The sequence below is a fragment of the Dicentrarchus labrax genome, unplaced genomic scaffold (genome assembly GCF_905237075.1).
Source record: "Dicentrarchus labrax unplaced genomic scaffold, dlabrax2021, whole genome shotgun sequence".
NCBI lineage: Eukaryota > Metazoa > Chordata > Actinopteri > Moronidae > Dicentrarchus > Dicentrarchus labrax.
The window spans coordinates 10,178,405-10,202,370 of NW_026136713.1; the positions used below are offsets into that span (position 1 = coordinate 10,178,405).

At 41.9% G+C, this 23,966-nt stretch overlaps 5 protein-coding genes across 5 annotated transcripts; all 5 read right to left on the reverse strand.

The window, feature by feature from the left end:
* Window positions 1–3: 3 nt before the first annotated feature.
* Window positions 4–10,340, reverse strand: LOC127374236 (protocadherin gamma-A5-like). Its single transcript, XM_051419386.1, has 2 exons — window positions 8,131–10,340; window positions 4–1,609 (listed from the first exon to the last, which is right to left on the reverse strand). The coding sequence occupies exons 1-2, from the start codon at window positions 9,838–9,840 to the stop codon at window positions 857–859; spliced, it is 2,463 nt and encodes an 820-aa protein (XP_051275346.1). The 5' UTR covers window positions 9,841–10,340; the 3' UTR covers window positions 4–856.
* On the reverse strand, window positions 4,090–16,820 carry LOC127374244 (protocadherin gamma-A11-like). The gene is made up of 2 exons (XM_051419395.1): window positions 14,368–16,820; window positions 4,090–4,362 (listed from the first exon to the last, which is right to left on the reverse strand). The coding sequence occupies exons 1-2, from the start codon at window positions 16,633–16,635 to the stop codon at window positions 4,201–4,203; spliced, it is 2,430 nt and encodes an 809-aa protein (XP_051275355.1). The 5' UTR covers window positions 16,636–16,820; the 3' UTR covers window positions 4,090–4,200.
* On the reverse strand, window positions 10,165–13,385 carry LOC127375094 (protocadherin beta-16-like). Its single transcript, XM_051420929.1, has 2 exons — window positions 10,666–13,385; window positions 10,165–10,185 (listed from the first exon to the last, which is right to left on the reverse strand). The coding sequence occupies exons 1-2, from the start codon at window positions 13,084–13,086 to the stop codon at window positions 10,165–10,167; spliced, it is 2,442 nt and encodes an 813-aa protein (XP_051276889.1). The 5' UTR covers window positions 13,087–13,385.
* A 589-nt stretch (window positions 16,821–17,409) lies between the features above and the next one.
* Window positions 17,410–20,315, reverse strand: LOC127374231 (protocadherin beta-11-like). The gene has a single exon (XM_051419379.1). It carries the CDS (start codon window positions 20,128–20,130, stop codon window positions 17,497–17,499), a length of 2,634 nt encoding a protein of 877 aa, XP_051275339.1. The 5' UTR covers window positions 20,131–20,315; the 3' UTR covers window positions 17,410–17,496.
* Window positions 20,316–20,865: 550 nt separating this feature from the next.
* Window positions 20,866–23,703, reverse strand: LOC127375113 (protocadherin beta-11-like). Its single transcript, XM_051420950.1, has one exon. The coding sequence runs from the start codon at window positions 23,482–23,484 to the stop codon at window positions 20,866–20,868; it is 2,619 nt and encodes an 872-aa protein (XP_051276910.1). The 5' UTR covers window positions 23,485–23,703.
* Window positions 23,704–23,966: the final 263 nt, after the last annotated feature.

Sequence of the window (23,966 nt, forward strand, 5' to 3'; positions counted from 1 at the left end):
TCTTCCTAAACGTGCGTTTTAATTATGTTTTTTCTCTTCCTCCGTAACATTTCTAGATGATGGGGGAGGTACAGCTGCAATGAGCTCTGAAATCTCAGCCGACTGGTCAACAGCGTCCCTGTGAGTTGGATGCACTGAACTACACATATTCCTATTTTTATGTTGCTGATCACAGTATGTGTTCAAATATGGTATTAATGTATACACGTTAATTACTAGCAAAATTAGAAATAACTTAATCAGTGAAATGTGACACACGCACGCGCGCGCACACACACACACACACACACACACACACACACACACACACACACACACACACACACACACACACACTGAGCCAGCGATGTGAACACACGGAGGAGACACACTGTAAAAGCAAAGGTACACAGCAATGCAAAAGTTCAATAAAGTACCCCTGAATGTTGTGCTATCCATGGTGCTGACAAGAAACACAGGAAAAATAGGCTGTTCGTTTAACACTCCAAATGTAATGAACCGTTTATTCAGGTTTACTGAATGTATTAGTATTAAAATATTTACAACAAAAAGGAAAAGAGAGGGGGGAAAAGTCAGGAAAGAAAGGACAAGGTACCTATCTAATTTTGCCAACCAATGCAGGTTTTGCAGATCGCAAAGACAATAACTACTTGGTTCAAATTATTAAAAGGTAATAGTTTGACAAGTAGATTATATTCAAATATTTGAATTTTTAAAAAGTCACTGGTTTATGTTTGTAAAATTGGAAATGCTCAGATTAGCTAACTTTAATAACTGAAACATCATCATGAGCAAGTATGATATTTGAGAAAGTATAATAGTAAAAAACAACACTGAAAGGCAGATTCATAGAACTTTATAAAAAGAGAAAGCCAACCTCTAGAGGAGAGTCTGGTTCATCCAGGATGCTTTTTTCACTCTGTATCCGCTGCATCGTCCCTGTAGAACTGGGGTCCATTATCAACACATTCTGACTACCAGCTCTGCCGAACTTACAGTCACTCTTTCTGGAGTCAGTCGTCCTGCACACCTCGTAATTGTACACGTGTTGGAGAGTCCCTGTCCCCAAAGTGTCTGAGTAACGTGGAGGATAATATGGAATCACAGGGAGATTGGAGTGATACAGGACGCGAGACTGTCTCCATCTGTAGATTTTCACTGATATAATAACCACTAAACACGTGATAAAGAGGAAGGAAACTACAGCCAAAGCCAACACTAAGTAAAAAGTCAGGTTGTCATTGTACTCCTTGTCGTGTGTAAAGTCAGTGAACTCCGACAGCACTTCAGGGAAGCTGTCCACCACCGCCACATTAACAATGACTGTAGCTGAACGAGAGGGCTGCCCGTTGTCCTCCACTATAACAGTCAGTCTTTGTTTCACAGCATCTTTATCAGTGACTTGGCGGATAGTTCTTATTTCTCCATTCTGTAAGCCCACTTCAAACAGCGCCCTGTCTGTGGCTTTCTGCAGTTTATAGGAGAGCCAGGCATTCTGTCCAGAGTCCACATCAACAGCCACCACTTTAGTCACCAGATAGCCCACATCTGCTGAACGAGGCACCATCTCAGCCACCAGAGAGCCACCAGTCTGGACTGGGTACAGAACCTGAGGGGGGTTGTCGTTCTGGTCCTGGATCTTTATTTTCACACTCACATTGCTACTGAGTGGAGGGGAGCCTCCATCCTGAGCTTTGACACTGAATACAAGCTGCTTGATTTGTTCATAATCAAATGAGCGCACTGCATGTAGAACTCCAGTTTCAGAGTTTATGGATACATAAGAAGAAACTGGGCTGCCACTAACCTGCGTTTCCTCCAGAAAGTATGAGATTCTTGCATTTTGATTCCAATCAGAGTCTTGTGCGATAACAGTGAATATTGACATGCCAGGGACATTATTCTCAGTGATAAAAGCAGAATAATTTGGTTTGGCAAAGAGCGGTGCATTATCGTTCACATCAGAAATTCTTAGGTGTAAAGCTGTTTTAGTAGAAAGTGGGGGTGACCCTGAATCCGTTGCAGTTAGGGTTATGTTGTACTCAGCTTTTGTTTCACGATCAAAGGGTGCATCTGAAAGCAAATTGTAATAATTAGTCAAAGAAGACTGGATTTTAAAGGGAAGATTAGAATCTAAGGAGCATGTTATCTGACCGTTTCTTTCAGAGTCTGCATCTTTGACATTAAAAACAGCTATAGTCGTGCCTGGAGAGACATCCTCTGAAATCAGGGTGGAGAAGGACATAATATTTATGACCGGAGCATTATCATTTATGTCAGTGACCTCAATGACAACTTTAGTTGCGTCACTTAAGCCACCCTGGTCTTTGGCGATCACTCTTATTTCGTATTTTTTGTCCTTTTCAAAATCAATATTATCAGCGACAGTTATTTTGCCGGATAAACTATCAATTTCAAATGTTTCGCCTGAATTCCCCTTTACATTAGAAAAGGTATATGTAACCAAGCTATTAGAACCACTGTCGGCATCTGAAGCATTCACAGTAGTTATATAGGTGCCTATGGGTGCATTTTCTGTCACCGTAGCAGTGTAGAGTGTTTGATTAAATACGGGAGGATTATCATTGGCATCAATCACAGTTATATCTATATTTACTGTACCAGATCGTTGTGGCGTTCCTCCGTCCACTGCAATCAGCTTTAAAGAAATGTGTGGATTAAATTCTCTGTCTAATGGCTTCTTTAAAATCATTACGGCGAATTTGATTCCATCGGCGTTGGAGTGTTGCTTCAAAGCGAAATTATCATTAGGGGATAAAATATAATTTTGCAAGCCGTGAATCCCTGCATCAGGGTCATAGGCGCTTTCTAAATCGAAATGCGACCCTATTGTTGCAGATTCACTAATTTCGAGTTTAATTAAATTATTTTTGAAAGTGGGCGCATGGTCATTGACGTCTAATATTTCGATTGTCACCCGGTGCAGTTCAATCGGATTTTCCAAAATAATTTCGAAGCTGAAACTGCAGGGTGTTACGTCTCCACAAAGCTCTTCTCGGTCGATTCTCTCATTCACAACTAGAACTCCTTTGTCTGTTTTTAGCTCAGTGTACTGATTGTTTTCTCCGGTCACGATACGGGCCCGACCAGAACGGAGCCTTCTCAGATCCAAACCAAGGTCTTGCGCTACGTTACCGATAAGAGAGCCCTTCTTCATCTCCTCCGGTATTGAATAACGGATTTGGCCGTTGATGATGGAAATCCTCACGGCAAAAATGAACAGATGCCATGTAAGTGTCCAACACATCAGCCATTTTCCGCATCGACGCTGGCATATACCCATGTCGTAAAGAATACAATCCTAAATGCAGCGGTAAATTATATCCCTACAGCCACGCACGTAGTCGAAAGCTACCTTCCACTTCAGCAGTGCTGCATTTCCGTCAAGCAAAATGGTCTATTATTATCAAACAAAAATGCCTCTTTCCAAGCGACTGTATTTCCGTCGAAGCCTCCTTGTCTGAAGACAGTGTTTCTGCCTCTCCTCTTTCTCCTCTCTTTCACTCTCCTAACACAGTTTTCCTGACCAACAGCGTCACTTAGAGTCCAAACGGAGGAAAAGAACCGGGCCATCTGCCAGTAGGTTAAAATACAACATTCCTATACAATCCAGTCTGGGAAATATAGGAATACAACTATATAAATATATGAAATATCTCAACCAACCCAAGATGTAACATTAAATCACAAACTCTAAACATAAACAAACCACAAACAGAAAGCCAGTGATTTACAGCACTGTTACTAAACCAAACTCTTTTTGAAACTGCCCAGCATTGTAGTTCTGAATGTATGAATAACATTCAGTTCTGCCTGCAGTTAAATTGAGATGTCAAAGAGTAACTACAACGGAAAATGAGTATGTCATAGTAAAAAAAAAACTCAAGTAAGACAGTCAGCACAAAAGGGCTATTTTATTGCAACAAAACTAAATAAAAACAAATTATCAGTCCGATTTAACACACAATAAAAGAGTTAAATAAATGTGCATGTGAAATAATATAACAGCATATCATTGTCTGAGAATGTAAGTAATTTTATCTTTTTTAAGTTCTGAATACGAATACATAAGCAAGTGATGTAAAACGAGATGCTGTCCAAGGTGCTGAAAATGACGGCATAGCGCAACAGTTTACTATCAGTATAACTAAACCGAAAAGCGGCAAAGAGCTAAATTTTTTAACTAACCTCTAGAGGAGAGTCTGGTTCATCCAGGATGCTCTTTTCACTCTGTATCCGCTGCATCGTCCCTGTAGAACTGGGGTCCATTATCAGCACGTTCTGACTACCAGCTCTGCCGAACTTACAGTCACTCTTTCTGGAGTCAGTCGTCCTGCACACCTCGTAATTGTACACATGTTGGAGAGTCCCTGTCCCCAAAGTGTCTGAGTAACGTGGAGGATAATATGGAATCACAGGGAGATTGGAGTGATACAGGACGCGAGACTGTCTCCATCTGTAGATTTTCACTGATATAATAACCACTAAACACGTGATGAAGAGGAAGGAAACTACAGCCAAAGCCAACACTAAGTAAAAAGTCAGGTTGTCATTGTACTCCTTGTCGTGTGTAAAGTCAGTGAACTCCGACAGCACTTCAGGGAAGCTGTCCGCCACCGCCACGTTAACAATGACTGTAGCTGAACGAGAGGGCTGCCCGTTGTCCTCCACTATAACAGTCAGTCTTTGTTTCACAGCATCTTTATCAGTGACTTGGCGGATAGTTCTTATTTCTCCATTCTGTAAGCCCACTTCAAACAGCGCCCTGTCTGTGGCTTTCTGCAGTTTATAGGAGAGCCAGGCATTCTGTCCAGAGTCCACATCAACAGCCACCACTTTAGTGACCAGATAGCCCACATCTGCTGAACGAGGCACCATCTCAGCCACCAGAGAGCCACCAGTCTGGACTGGGTACAGAACCTGAGGGGGGTTGTCGTTCTGGTCCTGGATCATTATTTTCACACTCACATTGCTACTGAGTGGAGGGGAGCCTCCATCCTGCGCCTTTACTACCAGCTGGAGTTGTTTAATTTGTTCATAATCAAACGAGCGCACTGCGTGGATAGCTCCAGTTTCACTGTTTATGGAGACGTAAGAAGAGGTTGGACTACCATTGATCTGTGTTTCCTCGAGTAAGTACGATATTCTAGCGTTTTGATTCCAGTCAATGTCCTGGGCTTTGACGGAAAATATGGACATTCCAGGGGAATTGTTCTCTGTAACGTAAGAAACGTAGCTAATTTGATCAAATAACGGGGCATTATCATTCACATCAGAGATTCTCAGACGTAATATTGTTGTGCTTGACAATGGTGGCGATCCCGAATCCGTGGCTCTTACAGTTATGTTATATTCCGGTACAACTTCTCGGTCAAAAGATGAGTCTGTTACTAATGCATAGTAATTAGTTAATGTTGATTTTATTTTAAATGGGAGACTGCTGTCTGTTGTACAGGTAATTTGGCCATTTTGCTCCGAGTCTGCGTCAATCACATTAATTATTGCCACTGTGGTACCGGAGGCAGAATCCTCTGGCACTGGACTGGAGAATGACATCACATTTATGACAGGTGCGTTATCGTTTACGTCAACAATTTCAATTAGCACCTTACTTGAATCTATCAGGCCTCCTTGGTCCATAGCTTCAATCATAATTTCATATTTCTTATCTTTTTCAAAATCCACTTGTCCTACAAGCGTTATGGTCCCCGTTATTTCGTCTAAATTAAATATGTCAGCCAGCTGCTCTTTCATGTTTGAAAATCTATATGTGACGAGGCCGTTTGATCCACTGTCTGCATCACTTGCATTCACTGTCGTGATATAGGTGCCTTTTAATGCATCCTCCGAGACAGTAGCCCGGTAGAGAGTCTGGTTAAAAATGGGAGGATTATCATTAGCATCGAGAACAGTAATATCTATATTTACTGTACCAGATCTATGCGGAGTTCCACCATCAACAGCAATGAGCTTCAGTGATATCCGAGGCTCGCTTTCTCTGTCTAGTGGTTTTTGTAAGATCATCTCGGCATATTTTCGACCATCTGGACTCGAATGCTGCTTTAAACCAAATATTTCATCGGTAGTTAGTATGTATTTCTGGAGACCATTAGTACCTACATCGGCGTCTTCGGCACTGGGTAACAAAAAGCGTGATCCCAGTGTGGCAGATTCGCTAATTTCGAATTTAATTTCATCCTTTCTAAACGTCGGAGAATTGTCATTTATGTCAGTTATTTCCACTGTCACTCGGTGTAATTCCATCGGATTTTCTAAAATCACCTCAAAGCTGAAGCTGCACGGTGTTACGTCTCCACACAGCTGCTCCCGGTCTATTCTCTCGTTCACGACTAAAATGCCTTTGTCTGTTTTCAGCTCGGTGTACTGGATGCTTTGTCTTGTCACGATTCGGGCACGGCCAGAACGAAGCCTTTGCACATCCAAACCAAGATCTTGAGCAACGTTTCCAATGAGAGACCCCCTTTTCAGCTCCTCCGGAATTGTATACCTGATCTGGCCACACACGATGTGACTGAGACACCAAAGGAACAGCAGAAACTGCCATGTTGATCTGCTATACAAACGCCATTTTACACAAAAAGGAGGAGATTTTTCAAACGCCATTGTACAAATAAGAGAATATAATATCAGCAGCCTACTGTATACTATCCATCGAAAACAGCTGCATCAAGTAATCCTTTGATTTTAAAGTCCTCGCTCCGAATGAAATCGTGGCCGTCCTCCTGCGTATGAATCACAGTTTGCCTTCTCTCTCGATTAAACAGGAAAATGAGGGCTGTGCCTCCACTGAATCAACTCTGAACACTTGTTTCACTAACCAACAGCGTCCCTTACTGTCCAAATCATGAATATCATGAACAGAGGCATAAAATAAAACTCAATTTACCAAGCACTTTTCTGTAGAAGAGCCAGAAATGCACATCAAAAGACTGTAATCCATTCTTTTAAAGAGAAAAACGAAAACAATACATTTGTTTTAGTTTTTGTTATATCTTTTTTGACCAAAATGGTCACAAAACTATCATTAATAAAAACGGAGGCTTCAGTCTCCCTGAATCAGCATTAACTTACATTGGACAACAGGATATAAGGCTTTGAATATGTGAAAATGTATCTATAACAGCTTTAGTAAACGATGACATTAAGTACTCACAAAATATTTTGCATTAATAGGCTCCTAATTAAGCAGCAGTCCACAAAGGTAATGTAACCCACAGTCAGTCGAGCTGTCCATGAGCTGTGGTTCTGAAAATGCCTCATGGGTTGCTACACGTGAGCAAGAAACCACTGTTTGGTAAGACGTCTGAAAAGCACAAACCTGATAATAGGTGAATATGAATATTACAAAGGCCTCACCTCTAGAGGAGAGTCTGGTTCATCCAGGATGCTCTTTTCACTCTGTATCCGCTGCATCGTCCCTGTAGAACTGGGGTCCATTATCAGCACATTCTGACTACCAGCTCTGCCGAACTTACAGTCACTCTTTCTGGAGTCAGTCGTCCTGCACACCTCGTAATTGTACACGTGTTGGAGAGTCCCTGTCCCCAAAGTGTCTGAGTAACGTGGAGGATAATATGGAATCACAGGGAGATTGGAGTGATACAGGACGCGAGACTGTCTCCATCTGTAGATTTTCACTGATATAATAACCACTAAACACGTGATGAAGAGGAAGGAAACTACAGCCAAAGCCAACACTAAGTAAAAAGTCAGGTTGTCATTGTACTCCTTGTCGTGGGTAAAGTCAGTGAACTCCGACAGCACTTCAGGGAAGCTGTCCGCCACCGCCACGTTAACAATGACTGTAGCTGAACGAGAGGGCTGCCCGTTGTCCTCCACTATAACAGTCAGTCTTTGTTTCACAGCATCTTTATCAGTGACTTGGCGGATAGTTCTTATTTCTCCATTCTGTAAGCCCACTTCAAACAGCGCCCTGTCTGTGGCTTTCTGCAGTTTATAGGAGAGCCAGGCATTCTGTCCAGAGTCCACATCAACAGCCACCACTTTAGTGACCAGATAGCCCACATCTGCTGAACGAGGCACCATCTCAGCCACCAGAGAGCCACCAGTCTGGACTGGGTACAGAACCTGAGGAGGGTTGTCGTTCTGATCTTGAACATTTAATTTAACTGTAGTATTGCTGCTTAAAGGCGGCGAACCGCCATCTTGCCCTTTGACAAAAATATTTAGAGTTTTAATTTGCTCATAGTCAAATGAGCGAACTGCATGTATAACTCCACTTTCTGCGTTAACAGATATGTAGGTGGATATCGGGTTACCGTTTAACTGAGTATCAATAAGCAGGTAAGACACTCGTGCATTCTGCCCCGAGTCAGCATCGTGTGCTTTCACTGAAAACACAGATAATCCTGGGGAGTTATTCTCCACGATATTAGCTTCATAATAACTCTGTTCAAATACGGGGGCATTATCATTAACATCAGATACTCGAAGTGGTATTGTCTTGTTAGTGGATAGTGGTGGACTGCCTTCATCAGTAGCCGTGAATGTGATACTGTAATCAGGAGTACGCTCCCTGTCAAGGACACCGTTTGTCACCAGAGTATAATAATTCTTCAGAGATGAGCGGATTGCAAACGGGATATTGCCGTTAACTGAGCAGTCAACTTTACCATTTTTTCCTGAGTCTAGATCTTTTACATTTATGATAGCTACTGTAGTTCCACTCGGAGAATTCTCAGCGATGGCACTAGAAAACGAGGTTAGTGTAATTACAGGTGCATTATCATTAACATCCGTCACCTCAATTATTACTTTTGTTAATGTGCTCTGTCCACCTTGATCTTTTGCCTGCACGCCAATCTCATATATCTTATTCTCTTCGTAATCAATCATACCGTTTACAGTTAAATCGCCGCTGTTTTCATCCAGATGAAATAGTTCAGCAACGTTACTAGACATCCGATTAAAGTGGTACGTAACACGGCCATTCAGCCCTTCATCTGCATCAGTCGCGCTCAGGCTCACCACTAAGGTTCCTTTCAGAGCATTTTCTTTAACTGAAGCCTTGAAATTTGACTGTGTAAAAACCGGAGCATTGTCATTTGTGTCTCGCACAGTTACATGAATTTTTAGTGTCCCTGATCTCTGTGGTTCACCGCCGTCCACAGCAGTGAGCATGAGAATCAGCTTTTCTTCTTTCTCGCGGTCTAAGGCATTAGAAAGATACAACTGTGCATATTTATTACCATTTGGGCTGGACAGGACCTTAATGTTAAAATGTGTCGTTGGGTGTAACGTATAACCGTGTAAAGCGTTGATGCCAACATCGGGATCGGTGGCACTCTCTTGTAATATTTCGGTTCCTGGAAGAGCAGATTCTAGTATTTCTACATGCACCTCTTTCTCATGAAACACAGGCGCATTATCATTAACATCCAACACTTCCACTACAACGCTATGTAGTTGCATTGGATTTGTCATAATCATTTCAAAATTCAAGCTACAGGGCGATGTCTGTCCGCAGAGCTGCTCCCTATCTATTCTGTCTCCCACCACAAGAATCCCTTTGTCTGCATCCAGCCTGATGTACTCGCTGCTATCTCCGCTAACAATTCGTGCACCGCCTGATATGAGTCTTTTAGCGTCTATACCTAAGTCTTCAGCTACATTTCCTACAAAGGAGCCCTTTCTCATCTCCTCTGGGACAGAGTAGCGGATCTGACTGACTGCCGCGTCAATGAAAAAAACAAAGATGAAGGCCCGTACTTGCCATGTAATCGTGGGTTCACTGCTTATAAAAGGCATATTCCCGAAGCAATCCACCCAACTCCACATAAACGTATTTGCAAAAAGCCGAGCTATTATCCCGTATTGTCCTTCTGTTGATGTATTTATAATCCACAGAGTGAAAACAAATGCATAAGTAAAAAAAAATCACAAGTGAAAAGGAAGACTGAATGTCCTGCTGTCCGCGTATACACTAACTGAAATAGAGGAAGAGTAAGTGCATTTCAAAGGCTTCACGTCTGCTTTAAAGACCAACAGCGGCCCTTAGAGTACGATAGGAAAATAACAAGTGAATAAGGAAAAGAGAAAAAAAAAAGCCTCTTTAAATGGCAATTGAGAGTGTGAAGCTAACTATTTGTCTAGGAGATACGTTTAAAATAAGGTGTGCATGTTCTATTAAAACAAAAAATAAGACATAAAAGATGCAGCTTATAAGGTGATTAAATGAAAGGAAGAGATAAAGAGTAACAGCAAAATGCAGTTCTATGAGATATACAACTGCAAAAACTCTGTTTATCGTTCTATAAGTCTTGTTTTCTCCCTCCATGAAAATACACTTGGGTGGAAGGTGAAAGACCACAGATATTTTCTAATTACAACAGACATCAAACACCCCATACAGTACGAAAACATTATAGTTTGGCAATATAACGGCATCAGAGCAGGCCGTTTGAATGGTGTGTATGTTTCTTACTGACTCTTTCACCTCAGTTGAATGATTCAGCTCAGAAAGGAGCTGTCCACCACTAGTGGTGCTGAAGTTGCCTTTTGCGAAGGCAGTGAGACATACCTGAAAAATCAAGTCATATATCTAATAATACCCTCTAAGTAATGCATTGTACATTTATTGAGTATAATGGCCGAAAAACAAACCTCTAGAGGAGAATCTGGTTCATCCAGGATGCTCTTTTCACTCTGCATCCGCTGCATCGTCCCTGTAGAACTGGGGTCCATTATCAGCACGTTCTGACTACCAGCTCTGCCGAACTTACAGTCACTCTTTCTGGAGTCAGTCGTCCTGCACACCTCGTAATTGTACACGTGTTGGAGAGTCCCTGTCCCCAAAGTGTCTGAATAACGTGGAGGATAATATGGAATCACAGGGAGATTGGAGTGATACAGGACGCGAGACTGTCTCCATCTGTAGATTTTCACTGATATAATAACCACTAAACACGTGATGAAGAGGAAGGAAACTACGGCCAAAGCCAACACTAAGTAAAAAGTCAGGTTGTCATTGTACTCCTTGTCGTGTGTAAAGTCAGTGAACTCCGACAGCACTTCAGGGAAGCTGTCCGCCACCGCCACGTTAACAATGACTGTAGCTGAACGAGAGGGCTGCCCGTTGTCCTCCACTATAACAGTCAGTCTTTGTTTCACAGCATCTTTATCAGTGACTTGGCGGATGGTTCTTATTTCTCCATTCTGTAAGCCCACTTCAAACAGCGCCCTGTCTGTGGCTTTCTGCAGTTTATAGGAGAGCCAGGCATTCTGTCCAGAGTCCACATCAACAGCCACCACTTTAGTGACCAGATAGCCCACATCTGCTGAACGAGGCACCATCTCAGCCACCAGAGAGCCACCAGTCTGGACCGGGTACAGAACCCGAGGAGGGTTATCGTTCTGGTCCTGGACTATTATTCTGACTGTAGCCACCGAGCTCAGAGGAGGGGATCCAGCATCACGAGCAGTTACGTTAAATTCAAACCACTTGATTTGCTCATAATCAAACGACCTCACTGCATGAATGACGCCATTGTCTGAATTTATTGACACCAAAGAAGACACGGCTACCCCATTAATCTGTTTCTCCTCCAGAAAGTAAGAAACTCGCGCGTTTTGGCCCCAGTCGGCATCACTAGCACTGAGACTAAACACAGAAAATCCAGGAGGATTGTTCTCCGGTACAGTCTTACTATATTCTGATTGATCAAATTTGGGTGGGCTGTCATTCACGTCAGACACTTTTACATTGATGTTTTTACTGCTGGTCAGAGGCGGAGAGCCTTGGTCAGAGACGGTTAAGGTGATGTTATACTCAGGAATACTTTCTCTGTCTAAGTAGTCTTCGGTTACTACAGTATAGTATCCTGTTAATGAAGACTCAACTTTGAATGGTACGTCAGAGTTAATGGAGCATTTGACGACACCGTTACCGTCAGAGTCTTCGTCATCAACATTAACAACAGCTATAGTTGTACCTGGAGGAGAATCCTCGGATATCGAGTTAGAAAATGACATGAGCTGTATTGTAGGGATGTTGTCATTCTCGTCAATTATTTGAACGATGACTTTGCACGTATCTGTATATCCCCCATGGTCACTAGCTTTGACGTTTAATTGATACGTTTTAGATTTTTCAAAATCTAATTTACCTGCAACTTTAATCTCTCCAGTTTTAACATTTACTTCAAAAAGCTGTTTTGCCTCTTTGGCAACATGAGCTATGGAATAAGTTACCTCACCATTAACTCCTTTATCTGCGTCATTTGCACTAACAGTGGTCACAACTGTTCCTTCAGGAGAATTTTCCTTGACATCTGCTTTATAAACAGGCTGGCTGCACACTGGCACGTTATCGTTAGCATCTAGCACAGTGATATGAATACGCACCGTCCCTGATCTATGTGGCTCTCCTCCATCTGAAGCAATCAGCACGAGTGTGTGAGTCTCCTCTTTCTCTCGATCTAACGGGTTTTGTAAAACCATTTCGATAAATTTTCCTCCATCAGGCTGACTCTGTACTTCCAATTTGAAATGATCTGAGGGTTTAAGCACGTATTTTTGAATATCATTAATAACAACATCAGGATCGTCTGCACTCTCAAGTGAGAATCGAGTCCCCGATGCAGCATTTTCAGCGATTTTCAAACTGATTTCATCCTTTGGGAACGACGGACTGTTATCGTTTATGTCTATTACCTCCACTGTTACACGATAAAGCAGGATTGGATTTTCTAAAATGACTTCGAAGCTGAAGCTACAGGGCGTCGTCTTTCCACACAGATCTTCTCGGTCGATTCGCTCTTTAATAACTAGTCTGCCTTTGTCTCGGTTTAAATCAACATACTGACGACTTCCTTTTGTAATAATACGAGCTTTACCTGATACGAGCCTCGCCACATCCAAACCTAAATCTCTAGCGATGTTTCCAACAAAAGACCCTTCTGCCTGCTCCTCCGGTACGGAATACCGAGCCTGTCCGGTCACTGAGCTCAGCTTGAGAAGACAAAGAATGGCAAACAGCGCTTGCCATCGGCCTCTGAGAGCGGTTATCCACATACAAGCCATCATAAATCCAGAGATACAGACGCAGTAATCCCTTTCAATACCAAACTGGTATTTTAAAATCCATAAACTGAGAAGGCAAAAGTATCGTTCAGTAGAGAATTTCTACAAGAAAAGCTAAACCAGACCGTCTTCTCTCCAAGCAGTAAAACACTGGAATGAATTAAAGGGGTGGACCGCTGCACTGCTGATTTGGACAGCTAGTCAGTGATGTATCAACAGCGGCGCTCAGAGCCCATCCACGGTAATGTATGTGGTGTGCACATTATTAGGAACAGTCTAAATGTTGTTTTCAAAGGTTATGGACAGTTTTTAAGATTATTATTGTATAAAACTGCATTAAAATGTGACCATAAAGCAGTACAACTGAAGGCTAGTCCTGTGTTCACACAGTGATGAAACACAGTTTCACAAAAGCATCTGAAAGTTTCAGGTTATAGTAAAATCACGTTGTTATCCATTAAAACATCATCCTGTTATGTTCACAACTGATGCTGCAGGCTGAAATATTTATTACTGATCTACAGAATGAATAAACAAATATGACCGTTGAACAAACACATCATACCACAATAAATATTCTGAACTATTAGATGAGAAAGGAAAAAAGAGGAAGGATGAATTTTCTTTTCTTTTCTTTTGAGTTGCCATACAATTTTTATTTCGCCCTGGAAAACGCACAGTTTGTTTTCTAATTGAAAACATTGTGGTTTCTTGAAAAATATCTTAGAATAGTGATATAATCAAAAATGGAAAAAAGTCTTTGTAAAAAAAAAATCTGGCAAAATTGTTGATGCCACATCCAATGATAAAGTTGTTGAAATCTAAATGTTCAGCATAATAATGGATATGTCTGCCAAAAACAACACACAGACTGTGGTTTGAGTGACTCTATTAAATTCTCTTATTGTGTCGTTCTTTACATAGTGCCATTTCCTGTCTTTAAATATAAAGTATAGCTTCCACTTCACTACAACAGGTAAAGAAAGTTATTTCAATAGGAATCCGTCGACAATTCCAGCACCATGGACAGCGACAGTGAGACTCTACTGACAGCAGTGCGCATGCACCAAAGACTTTGACACAACATAATACAAGAGCGAGTGATTTTAAGAACAAAACATGAAATATATCACTCACCAAAGTTGACATTTGAGAAAAGTTTCCAGACAGTTGCTTGTCCACCTGCGAAGTGTCAGTCTCAGCTCCATCCACACTCACTAAACTTTGACTCATCGGTTGCATACATTTCATGTCACTCTTTCTGGAGTCAGTTGTCCTGCACACCTCGTAATTGTACACGTGTTGGAGAGTCCCTGTCCCCAAAGTGTCTGAGTAACGTGGAGGATAATATGGAATCACAGGGAGATTGGAGTGATACAGGACACGAGACTGTCTCCATCTATAGATTTTCACTGATATAATAACCACTAAACACGTGATGAAGAGGAAGGAAACTACAGCCAAAGCCAACACTAAGTAAAAAGTCAGGTTGTCATTGTACTCCTTGTCGTGTGTAAAGTCAGTGAACTCCGACAGCACTTCAGGGAAGCTGTCCGCCACCGCCACGTTAACAATGACTGTAGCTGACCGAGAGGGCTGCCCGTTGTCCTCCACTATAACAGTCAGTCTTTGTTTCACAGCATCTTTATCAGTGACTTGGCGGATAGTTCTTATTTCTCCATTCTGTAAGCCCACTTCAAACAGCGCCCTGTCTGTGGCTTTCTGCAGTTTATAGGAGAGCCAGGCATTCTGTCCAGAGTCCACATCAACAGCCACCACTTTAGTGACCAGATAGCCCACATCTGCTGAACGAGGCACCATCTCAGCCACCAGAGAGCCACCAGTCTGGACCGGGTACAGAACCTGAGGAGGGTTGTCGTTCTGGTCCTGGACTATTATTCTGACTGTAGCCACCGAGCTCAGAGGAGGGGATCCAGCATCACGAGCAGTTACATTAAATTCAAACCACTTGATTTGCTCATAATCAAACGACCTCACTGCATGAATGACGCCATTGTCTGAATTTATTGACACCAAAGAAGACACGGCTACCCCATTAATCTGTTTCTCCTCCAGAAAGTAAGAAACTCGCGCGTTTTGGCCCCAGTCGGCATCACTAGCACTGAGACTAAACACAGAAAATCCAGGAGAATTGTTCTCCGGTACAGTCTTACTATATTCTGATTGATCAAATTTGGGTGGGCTGTCATTCACGTCAGACACTTTTACATTGATGTTTTTACTGCTGGTCAGAGGCGGAGAGCCTTGGTCAGAGACGGTTAAGGTGATGTTATACTCAGGAATACTTTCTCTGTCTAAGTAGTCTTCGGTTACTACAGTATAGTATCCTGTTAATGAAGACTCAACTTTGAAAGGTACGTCAGAGTTAATGGAGCATTTGACGACACCGTTACCGTCAGAGTCTTCGTCATCAACATTAACAACAGCTATAGTTGTACCTGGAGGAGAATCCTCAGATATCGAGTTAGAAAATGACATGAGCTGTATTGTAGGGATGTTGTCATTCTCGTCAATTATTTGAATGATGACTTTACACGTATCTGTATATCCCCCGTGGTCACTGGCCTGAACGTTTAACTGATACGTTTTAGATTTTTCAAAATCTAATTTACCTGCAACTTTAATCTCTCCAGTTTTAACATTTACTTCAAAAAGCTGTTTTGCCTCTTTGGCGAGATAAGGGATGGAATAAGTTACCTCACCATTAACGCCTTTATCTGCGTCATTTGCACTAACAGTGGTCACAACTGTTCCTTCAGCGGAATTTTCCTTGACATCTGCTTTATAAATAGGCTGGCTGCACATTGGAGCATTATCGTTAGCATCAAGAACAGTGATATGAATACGCACCGTCCCTGATCTATGTGGCTCTCCTCCATCTGAAGCAATCAGCACGAGTGTGTGTGTCTCCTCTTTCTCTCGGTCTAACGGGTTTTGTAAAACCATTTCGATAAATTTTCCTCCATCAGGCTGACTCTGTACTTCCAATTTGAAATGATCTGAGGGTTTAAGCACGTATTTTTGAATATCATTAATACCAACATCAGGGTCGTCTGCACTCACTAAAGTGAAACGCGTCCCCGACGTAACACTTTCAACGATTTTCAAACTGATTTCATCCTTTGGGAACGACGGACTGTTATCGTTTATGTCTATTACCTCCACTGTTACACGATAAAGCAGGATTGGATTTTCTAAAATGACCTCGAAGCTGAAGCTACAGGGCGTCGTCTTTCCGCACAGATCTTCTCGGTCGATTCGCTCTTTAATAACTAGACTGCCTTTGTCTCGGTTTAAATCAACATACTGACGACTTCCTTTTGTAATAATACGAGCTTTACCTGATACGAGCCTCGCCACATCCAAACCTAAATCTCTAGCGATGTTTCCAACAAAAGACCCTTCTGCCTGCTCCTCTGGTACGGAATACCGAGCCTGTCCGGTCACTGAGCTCAGCTTGAAAAGACAAAGAATGGCAAACAGCGCTTGCCATCGACCTCTGAGAGTGGTTATCCACGTACAAGCCATCATAAATCCAGAGATACAGACGCAGTAATCCCTTTCAATACTAAACTGGTATAATTAAATCCATAAACTGAGAAGGCAATATTGTCTTTCAGCTGAGAAATTCCGCGAAAAAAGCTACACCAGACCGTCTTCTCTCCAAGCAGTAAAACACTGGAATGAATTAAAGGGGTGGACCGCCGCACTACTGATTTGGACAGCTAGTCAGTGATGTATCAACAGCGGCGCTCAGAGCCCATCCACGGTAATGTATGTGATGTGCACATTATTAGGAACAGTTTAAATGCTGTATTAAAAACTCACACAATTATGTAATAAATATAACTATTAAAATTTAACAAAGCAGACCTAAAATCAATCCTAGAGGAATGTTAATAGTGACAAGACACAAAATGATCTGAAAATTTCTGATCTTATTAAAATCACGTTGTTTCCCAATGTATTCAAGACTTAAAGTTAACTCATGATGCTGCATGGTGAAAGACTAATGAGTGATCTACGAAATAAATTAGTTGAAAAAATACATATATATGAACGTTCACCAAAGAAATCCTACTATATTATGAATTCTGAACGATTGGATGAGCAAGGAAAAAAAGGTTTGGAGAAATTGTATTTTTTTGTCCCTTTCAGCTGCCATATAATTTTTACTTCACTCTGGAAAATACACTGTTCGTTTTCTCAATAAAACAACTACCGTTTGCTGAAAAACACCTTGAGAACTCCTTGTAGAAAAATATCTTGCAAAACTGTTGATAACACTTAAATTAAATTAAACATAATAATGGATGTGTGTGCAAAACCCTATATAAAATGGTCCTATTGTGTGATTTTTTTAAAGTAATGCCGTTTTCTGTCTTTTGTCTTTTATATAATATTCTTCCATATCAGTACAACACGCAGCATAGAGAAAGTTATTTCAATATGAATCCATCGACAGTTCCAGCACCACGGACAGCGACACTGAGGCTCTACTGGCAGCAGTGCGCATGCACCAAATACTTTCACCCAAAGGAATACGAGAAGGAGAAAGGAGAACAAAATATTAAATATATCACTCACCAAAGTTGACATTTGAGAAAAGTTTCCAGACAGTTGCTGGTCCACCTGCGAAGTATCAGTCTCAGCTCCATCCACACTAACTAAACTTTGACTCATCGGTTGCATACATTTCATGTCACTCTTTCTGGAGTCAGTCGTCCTGCACACCTCGTAATTGTACACGTGTTGGAGAGTCCCTGTCCCCAAAGTGTCTGAGTAACGTGGAGGATAATATGGAATCACAGGGAGATTGGAGTGATACAGGACGCGAGACTGTCTCCATCTGTAGATTTTCACTGATATAATAACCACTAAACACGTGATGAAGAGGAAGGAAACTACAGCCAAAGCCAACACTAAGTAAAAAGTCAGGTTGTCATTGTACTCCTTGTCGTGTGTAAAGTCAGTGAACTCCGACAGCACTTCAGGGAAGCTGTCCGCCACCGCCACGTTAACAATGACTGTAGCTGAACGAGAGGGCTGCCCGTTGTCCTCCACTATAACAGTCAGTCTTTGTTTCACAGCATCTTTATCAGTGACTTGGCGGATAGTTCTTATTTCTCCATTCTGTAAGCCCACTTCAAACAGCGCCATGTCTGTGGCTTTCTGCAGTTTATAGGAGAGCCAGGCATTCTGTCCAGAGTCCACATCAACAGCCACCACTTTAGTGACCAGATAGCCCACATCTGCTGAACGAGGCACCATCTCAGCCACCAGAGAGCCACCAGTCTGGACTGGGTACAGAACCTGAGGAGGGTTGTCGTTCTGGTCCTGGATCATTATTTTCACACTTACATTGCTACTGAGTGGAGGGGAGCCTCCATCCTGAGCTTTGACTACTAGCTGCAGGTGTTTAATTTGCTCATAATCAAATGAACGCACCGCGTGTAAGACGCCAGTTTCAGAGTTTATGGACACATAGTTAGACACCGGATTACCGCTGATCTGTGTGTCCTCCAGAAAATAGGAGATTCTCGCGTTTTGATTCCAATCAGAGTCTCGCGCGCTCACAGTCGTTATGGAGTTTCCAGGGGAATTGTTCTCTGTGACGTAAGCAGAATACGAGTTTCTGTGGAACAATGGAACGTTATCGTTTACGTCAGAGATTCGAAGTTGCAATGTGACGGAGCTAGAAAGAGGAGGGGACCCTGAGTCTGTGGCTGTTATTATAATATCGTATTCAGAAGTTGTCTCTCTATCGAAATGCTGATCCGCCACCAAATTATAGTAGTTTGTTAATGATGACTGGATTTTAAATGGAAGCGTTTTATCTATGGCACATTGTATCTGTCCATTTTTCTCCGAATCAGCGTCTTTTACATTGATAACAGCAATTGTTGTGCCGAGGGGGGAATCTTCTGCTACAATGTCAGAAAATGACATGATATTAATGACTGGGGCATTGTCATTTACGTCACTAACATCAATTATAACTTTACTGGTTCCAGTCAAACCTCCTCGATCCTTCCCCTCTAACCTAAGCTCATATTTTTTCTCTTTTTCAAAGTCTATAAGTCCAGCAACTGATATGACACCTGTGTTTTCATCGATACTAAACATACCAACCGTAGTGCCTTTTACTTTCGAAAAACTGAATATTATTTCTCCGTTACTGCCAATGTCTGCATCACTAGCGTTAATTGTTGTAATATAAGTCCCCTTTGGCGCATTTTCCACCACAGCAGCCCTATAAACCGACTGATTGAATACAGGGGCATTATCGTTTGCATCTAAAACAGATACATTTATGTCCACTGTACCAGATCTCTGTGGGTTTCCTCCGTCGACAGCTATTACTTTTAGAAGGAGACTGGGGTGTTCCTCCCTGTCTAATGGCTTCTGAAGCACCAATTCAGCGTATTTACTGCCGTCTGGATTAGTGTGTTGTTTCAGACTGAAATAATTATTCGGAGACAGAATGTAATTTTGTAATGCGTTTAGTCCAACATCAGGATCAACTGCGCTTTCAACGGGAAATTTTGCGCCGATTGTAGCAGATTCGCTCATTTCAAACTGGATGTCTTTATTTGGAAAGAAGGGGGTATTATCGTTTATATCAAAAATTTCCACAGTGACACGATGAAGTTCGATTGGATTTTCTAAAATGATTTCGAAGCTGAGGCTGCACGGTGTCACATCTCCACAAAGCTGCTCCCTGTCTATTCTCTCATTCACTACTAGAATCCCTTTGTCTGTCTTCAGCTCGGTGTACTGGATGTTTTCTCCACTCACGATCCGGGCACGGCCAGAACGGAGCCTTTTCAGATCCAGACCGAGGTCTTGTGCTACATTGCCAATGAGGGAGCCTTTTTTCATCTCCTCTGGAATAGAATAACGAATCTGTCCAGCCACTCGATCAGCCATAAAAGTGAGCACAATGAGAAATCCAACTTGACATCGTAATATGAAAGAACATCGCCATCTTACACGTCTCGGGTAGAGCTGGCCTCGGGCTGCCATATCAGAAACAATAGATATTGATGCCTGAAGCTTCCTCACTTGAAGAAAATAAACGTGAGGTTGTAGTCCACGATAAATATATTGTACTACGTTTAGATAAAAACGTGATCCTGGTATATTCCACAGAACGATGTGTAAGAAAGCGTCTCTTCACTCCCTGTCCTCCCACGAAGGACAGTATCACTGCTGTCATGCTTAAGAACGGTAGTGAGGGAGGGTTATAGGCTGGCTGTTATCACTGAAACGTTTCGCTGACCAACAGCGTCACTTAGAGTCCAAAATCTGAACTCTCTCATACTGGGAGTAAGAAGCTAAGCATTGATCCCCTGTGAATATTTGCAGCTGCTGCTCAATCAATTAATATTACTACATTTGCGTAATAATTGTGAAAAGACGGACTCAACAGGTCAATTGAAGCAACAGCACTAAGCAGTTAGACATCAAATGACTTCCAAAGGGCAATGGATTACTAATAAAAGAACAATAATGTCGCTGTCTGTGGTACTCAATCAAGCAGCATTACGAATGAAGTGAAAGGAGAGTAGGACCCAGAGTGAAGGTGTGGAAAATCAGACTATAAAATACTGATGTCAAATTAAACTCAGTCACTGCGTTTGCAAACACAAACAATGTACCACTTGATTTTTGTTACATAAAAACATGAATATTATGGACTTTGTTACTGAGCCCTAATTCAGTAAAATATTTAATCACAGATATATGTTAGTTATTTAATCATTTATTTAAAACAGCTGGCAGTTGAGTGAACATACAAAGTACACAGTCAACAAGAAGGAAAATTGAATTTGAGGCGCACAGCACCAAAGATTGTATAATTGACTCAGGTGATAAAACTGAACTAACCTCTAGTGGAGAGTCTGGTTCATCCAGGATGCTCTTTTCACTCTGTATCCGCTGCATCGTCCCTGTAGAACTGGGGTCCATTATCAGCACGTTCTGACTACCAGCTCTGCCGAACTTACAGTCACTCTTTCTGGAGTCAGTCGTCCTGCACACCTCGTAATTGTACACGTGTTGGAGAGTCCCTGTCCCCAAAGTGTCTGAGTAACGTGGAGGATAATATGGAATCACAGGGAGATTGGAGTGATACAGGACGCGAGACTGTCTCCATCTGTAGATTTTCACTGATATAATAACCACTAAACACGTGATGAAGAGGAAGGAAACTACAGCCAAAGCCAACACTAAGTAAAAAGTCAGGTTGTCATTGTACTCCTTGTCGTGTGTAAAGTCAGTGAACTCCGACAGCACTTCAGGGAAGCTGTCCGCCACCGCCACGTTAACAATGACTGTAGCTGAACGAGAGGGCTGCCCGTTGTCCTCCACTATAACAGTCAGTCTTTGTTTCACAGCATCTTTATCAGTGACTTGGCGGATAGTTCTTATTTCTCCATTCTGTAAGCCCACTTCAAACAGCGCCCTGTCTGTGGCTTTCTGCAGTTTATAGGAGAGCCAGGCATTCTGTCCAGAGTCCACATCAACAGCCACCACTTTAGTGACCAGATAGCCCACATCTGCTGAACGAGGCACCATCTCAGCCACCAGAGAGCCACCAGTCTGGACTGGGTACAGAACCTGAGGAGGGTTGTCGTTCTGGTCCTGGATCATTATTTTCACACTCACATTGCTACTGAGTGGAGGGGAGCCTCCATCCTGAGCTTTGACAACGAAAACCAGCTGTTTGACCTGCTCATAATCAAATGAGCGCACTGCGTGTATGACTCCGCTTTCTGCATTCACTGACACACAGTGAGACACTGGAGAACCGTCAAGATCAGAATCCACCAGAATATAAGATATACGGGCGTTCTGGTTTTCATCAGGGTCTCTAGCCCTAACAGTGAGAACAGAAACCCCTGGAGAGTTATTCTCTGTAATAAACGCGTTGTAAACACCTTGTGAAAACACTGGAGCATTATCGTTCACATCAGAGACCTTTAAATTAAATGTTCTCTTTGTTGAGAGAAGAGGCATTCCTGCATCTGTCGCAACAACAGTGATGTTATATTCTGAAACACTTTCACGATCTAATACAGTGTCTGTCACCAAAGTGTAGTAATTCCTTAAACTAGATTTAATCTTAAAAGGTGCATTTTGTTCTATTTTACAATTCACTTGTCCGTTATCCCCAGAATCAAGATCTTTTATATTTATAATGCCAATAGCTGTACCTGGAGGAGAATCCTCTGACACAGGACTAGTGAATGACATGACGCTAATAATAGGGGCGTTGTCATTTACATCAGTTACGTCAATTATTACCTTACTTGAATCCGTTAAACCTCCCTGATCTTTTGCATCGATTCTAAGCTCATATTTTTTATCCTTTTCGAAATCTATAGGACCTGAAACAAATAATGCACCAGAGACTTGATCTATGGACAACAAATCAGCTATGTTGCTCTTCACGTTTGAAATTGAATATGTGATGTAACCATTCGACCCGCTATCTGCGTCTGTAGCATTAACAGTAACGATATTAGTGCCCCTTGCTGCATTTTCAATCACTGTGGCTTTATAAACTGACTGGTTGAAAACCGGAGGATTGTCATTGGCATCTAAAACTATTATGTTTATATTTACTGTGCCAGATCTCTGTGGATTCCCACCATCTACCGCTATAAGCTTTAAAGAAAGATGGGGAACCTCCTCTCTGTCTAATTGCTTCTGAAGCACCATCTCTGCATATTTACTCCCGTCTGGATTTACATGCTGTTTTAAAACGAAATTGTCGTTTGAGGTTAAAACATAATTCTGTAAGCCATTGACGCCAACATCAGGATCCTCTGCACTGTCGAGCACAAATCGCGCCCCAAGATTAGCTGACTCGCTTATGTCTAACATAATATCCGATTTCTTGAACACCGGAGGATGATCATTTACATCTAACACCTCAATTGTTATGTGGTGTAGCTCCATCGGGTTTTCTAAAATCACTTCAAAGCTGAAACTACACGGCGTTACGTCTCCACAAAGCTGCTCTCGGTCTATTCTCTCATTCACGACGAGAATCCCTTTGTCTGTCTTTAGCTCCGTATACTGGATGTTTTCTCCGGTCACGATACGGGCCCGACCAGAACGGAGCCTTTTCACATCCAAACCCAGATCCTGTGCTACATTACCGATAAGAGAGCCCTTCTTCATTTCCTCTGGGATAGAGTAGCGGATCTGACCAGCGACAACATTAAAGAAGTAAAACAACAGAAGAAGCATCACCCGCTGAGGTCCGACATGTAAACGGCATTTGCTGAGTGGTTGCTGATACGCCATGTCGGAAAGGGACATTTTCTGAAGAAAAAGAACGAAAATCCTCCAACTTGAATTCAATATCATCCACTCTTCCAGATGTGCTTTGTATATATTAGAAAACACTAGAAAACACGAGCAAAGACTACAAAAAACAACACGTTATTTGCCGAGATTTATAAGCTTCTTGCTGTTCCCTCGGAGCCTAGCTTAATGTGATCTTAAAAAGAACAAGCCTGCACTACAGAAGAGAGACTATGGATAGACATTATATTCTTGTTCAACAGCGTCACTTAGAGTCCAAAACGTGAACACCAAAAGGGCTGGAAGTAAATAATGAAGCTAGTAATAAGAGCAAAGCGGATAAACACTGATGTCTGCAACATCAAGGCCTTTGATAATAATAATAATAATAATAATAATAATAATAATAGGTAGAAGAAGAAGAACATTGACCTAATTCTGCAGGGTAAACTGCATTTGCAAATATTTAAAAACCTGTCAAATAATGTTCATTGTCTTAAATGTTAAACGTGTTACTAATACTACTACTAATAATAATAATGATG

Excerpts from the sequence above, each read along its gene's own strand:
- LOC127374236 (XM_051419386.1), bottom strand. The coding sequence starts at position 9,840 with ATGTGGAGTTGGGTGGATTGCTTCGGGAATATGCCTTTTATAAGCAGT. Across the intron at positions 1,610-8,130 it reads AGAACGACAACCCTCCTCAG|GTTCTGTACCCAGTCCAGAC; the intron begins GTTCTGTACCCA and ends AACCCCCCTCAG.
- LOC127375094 (XM_051420929.1), bottom strand. The coding sequence starts at position 13,086 with ATGATGGCTTGTATGTGGATAACCGCTCTCAGAGGCCGATGGCAAGCG. Across the intron at positions 10,186-10,665 it reads AACCAGATTCTCCTCTAGAG|AACATGCACACCTTATTTTA; the intron begins GTTTGTTTTTCG and ends TTGTTTTAATAG.
- LOC127374244 (XM_051419395.1), bottom strand. The coding sequence starts at position 16,635 with ATGATGGCTTGTACGTGGATAACCACTCTCAGAGGTCGATGGCAAGCG. Across the intron at positions 4,363-14,367 it reads AACACGTGTACAATTACGAG|GTGTGCAGGACGACTGACTC; the intron begins GTGTGCAGGACA and ends TACAATTACGAG.
- LOC127374231 (XM_051419379.1), bottom strand. The coding sequence starts at position 20,130 with ATGGCAGCCCGAGGCCAGCTCTACCCGAGACGTGTAAGATGGCGATGT.
- LOC127375113 (XM_051420950.1), bottom strand. The coding sequence starts at position 23,484 with ATGATATTGAATTCAAGTTGGAGGATTTTCGTTCTTTTTCTTCAGAAA.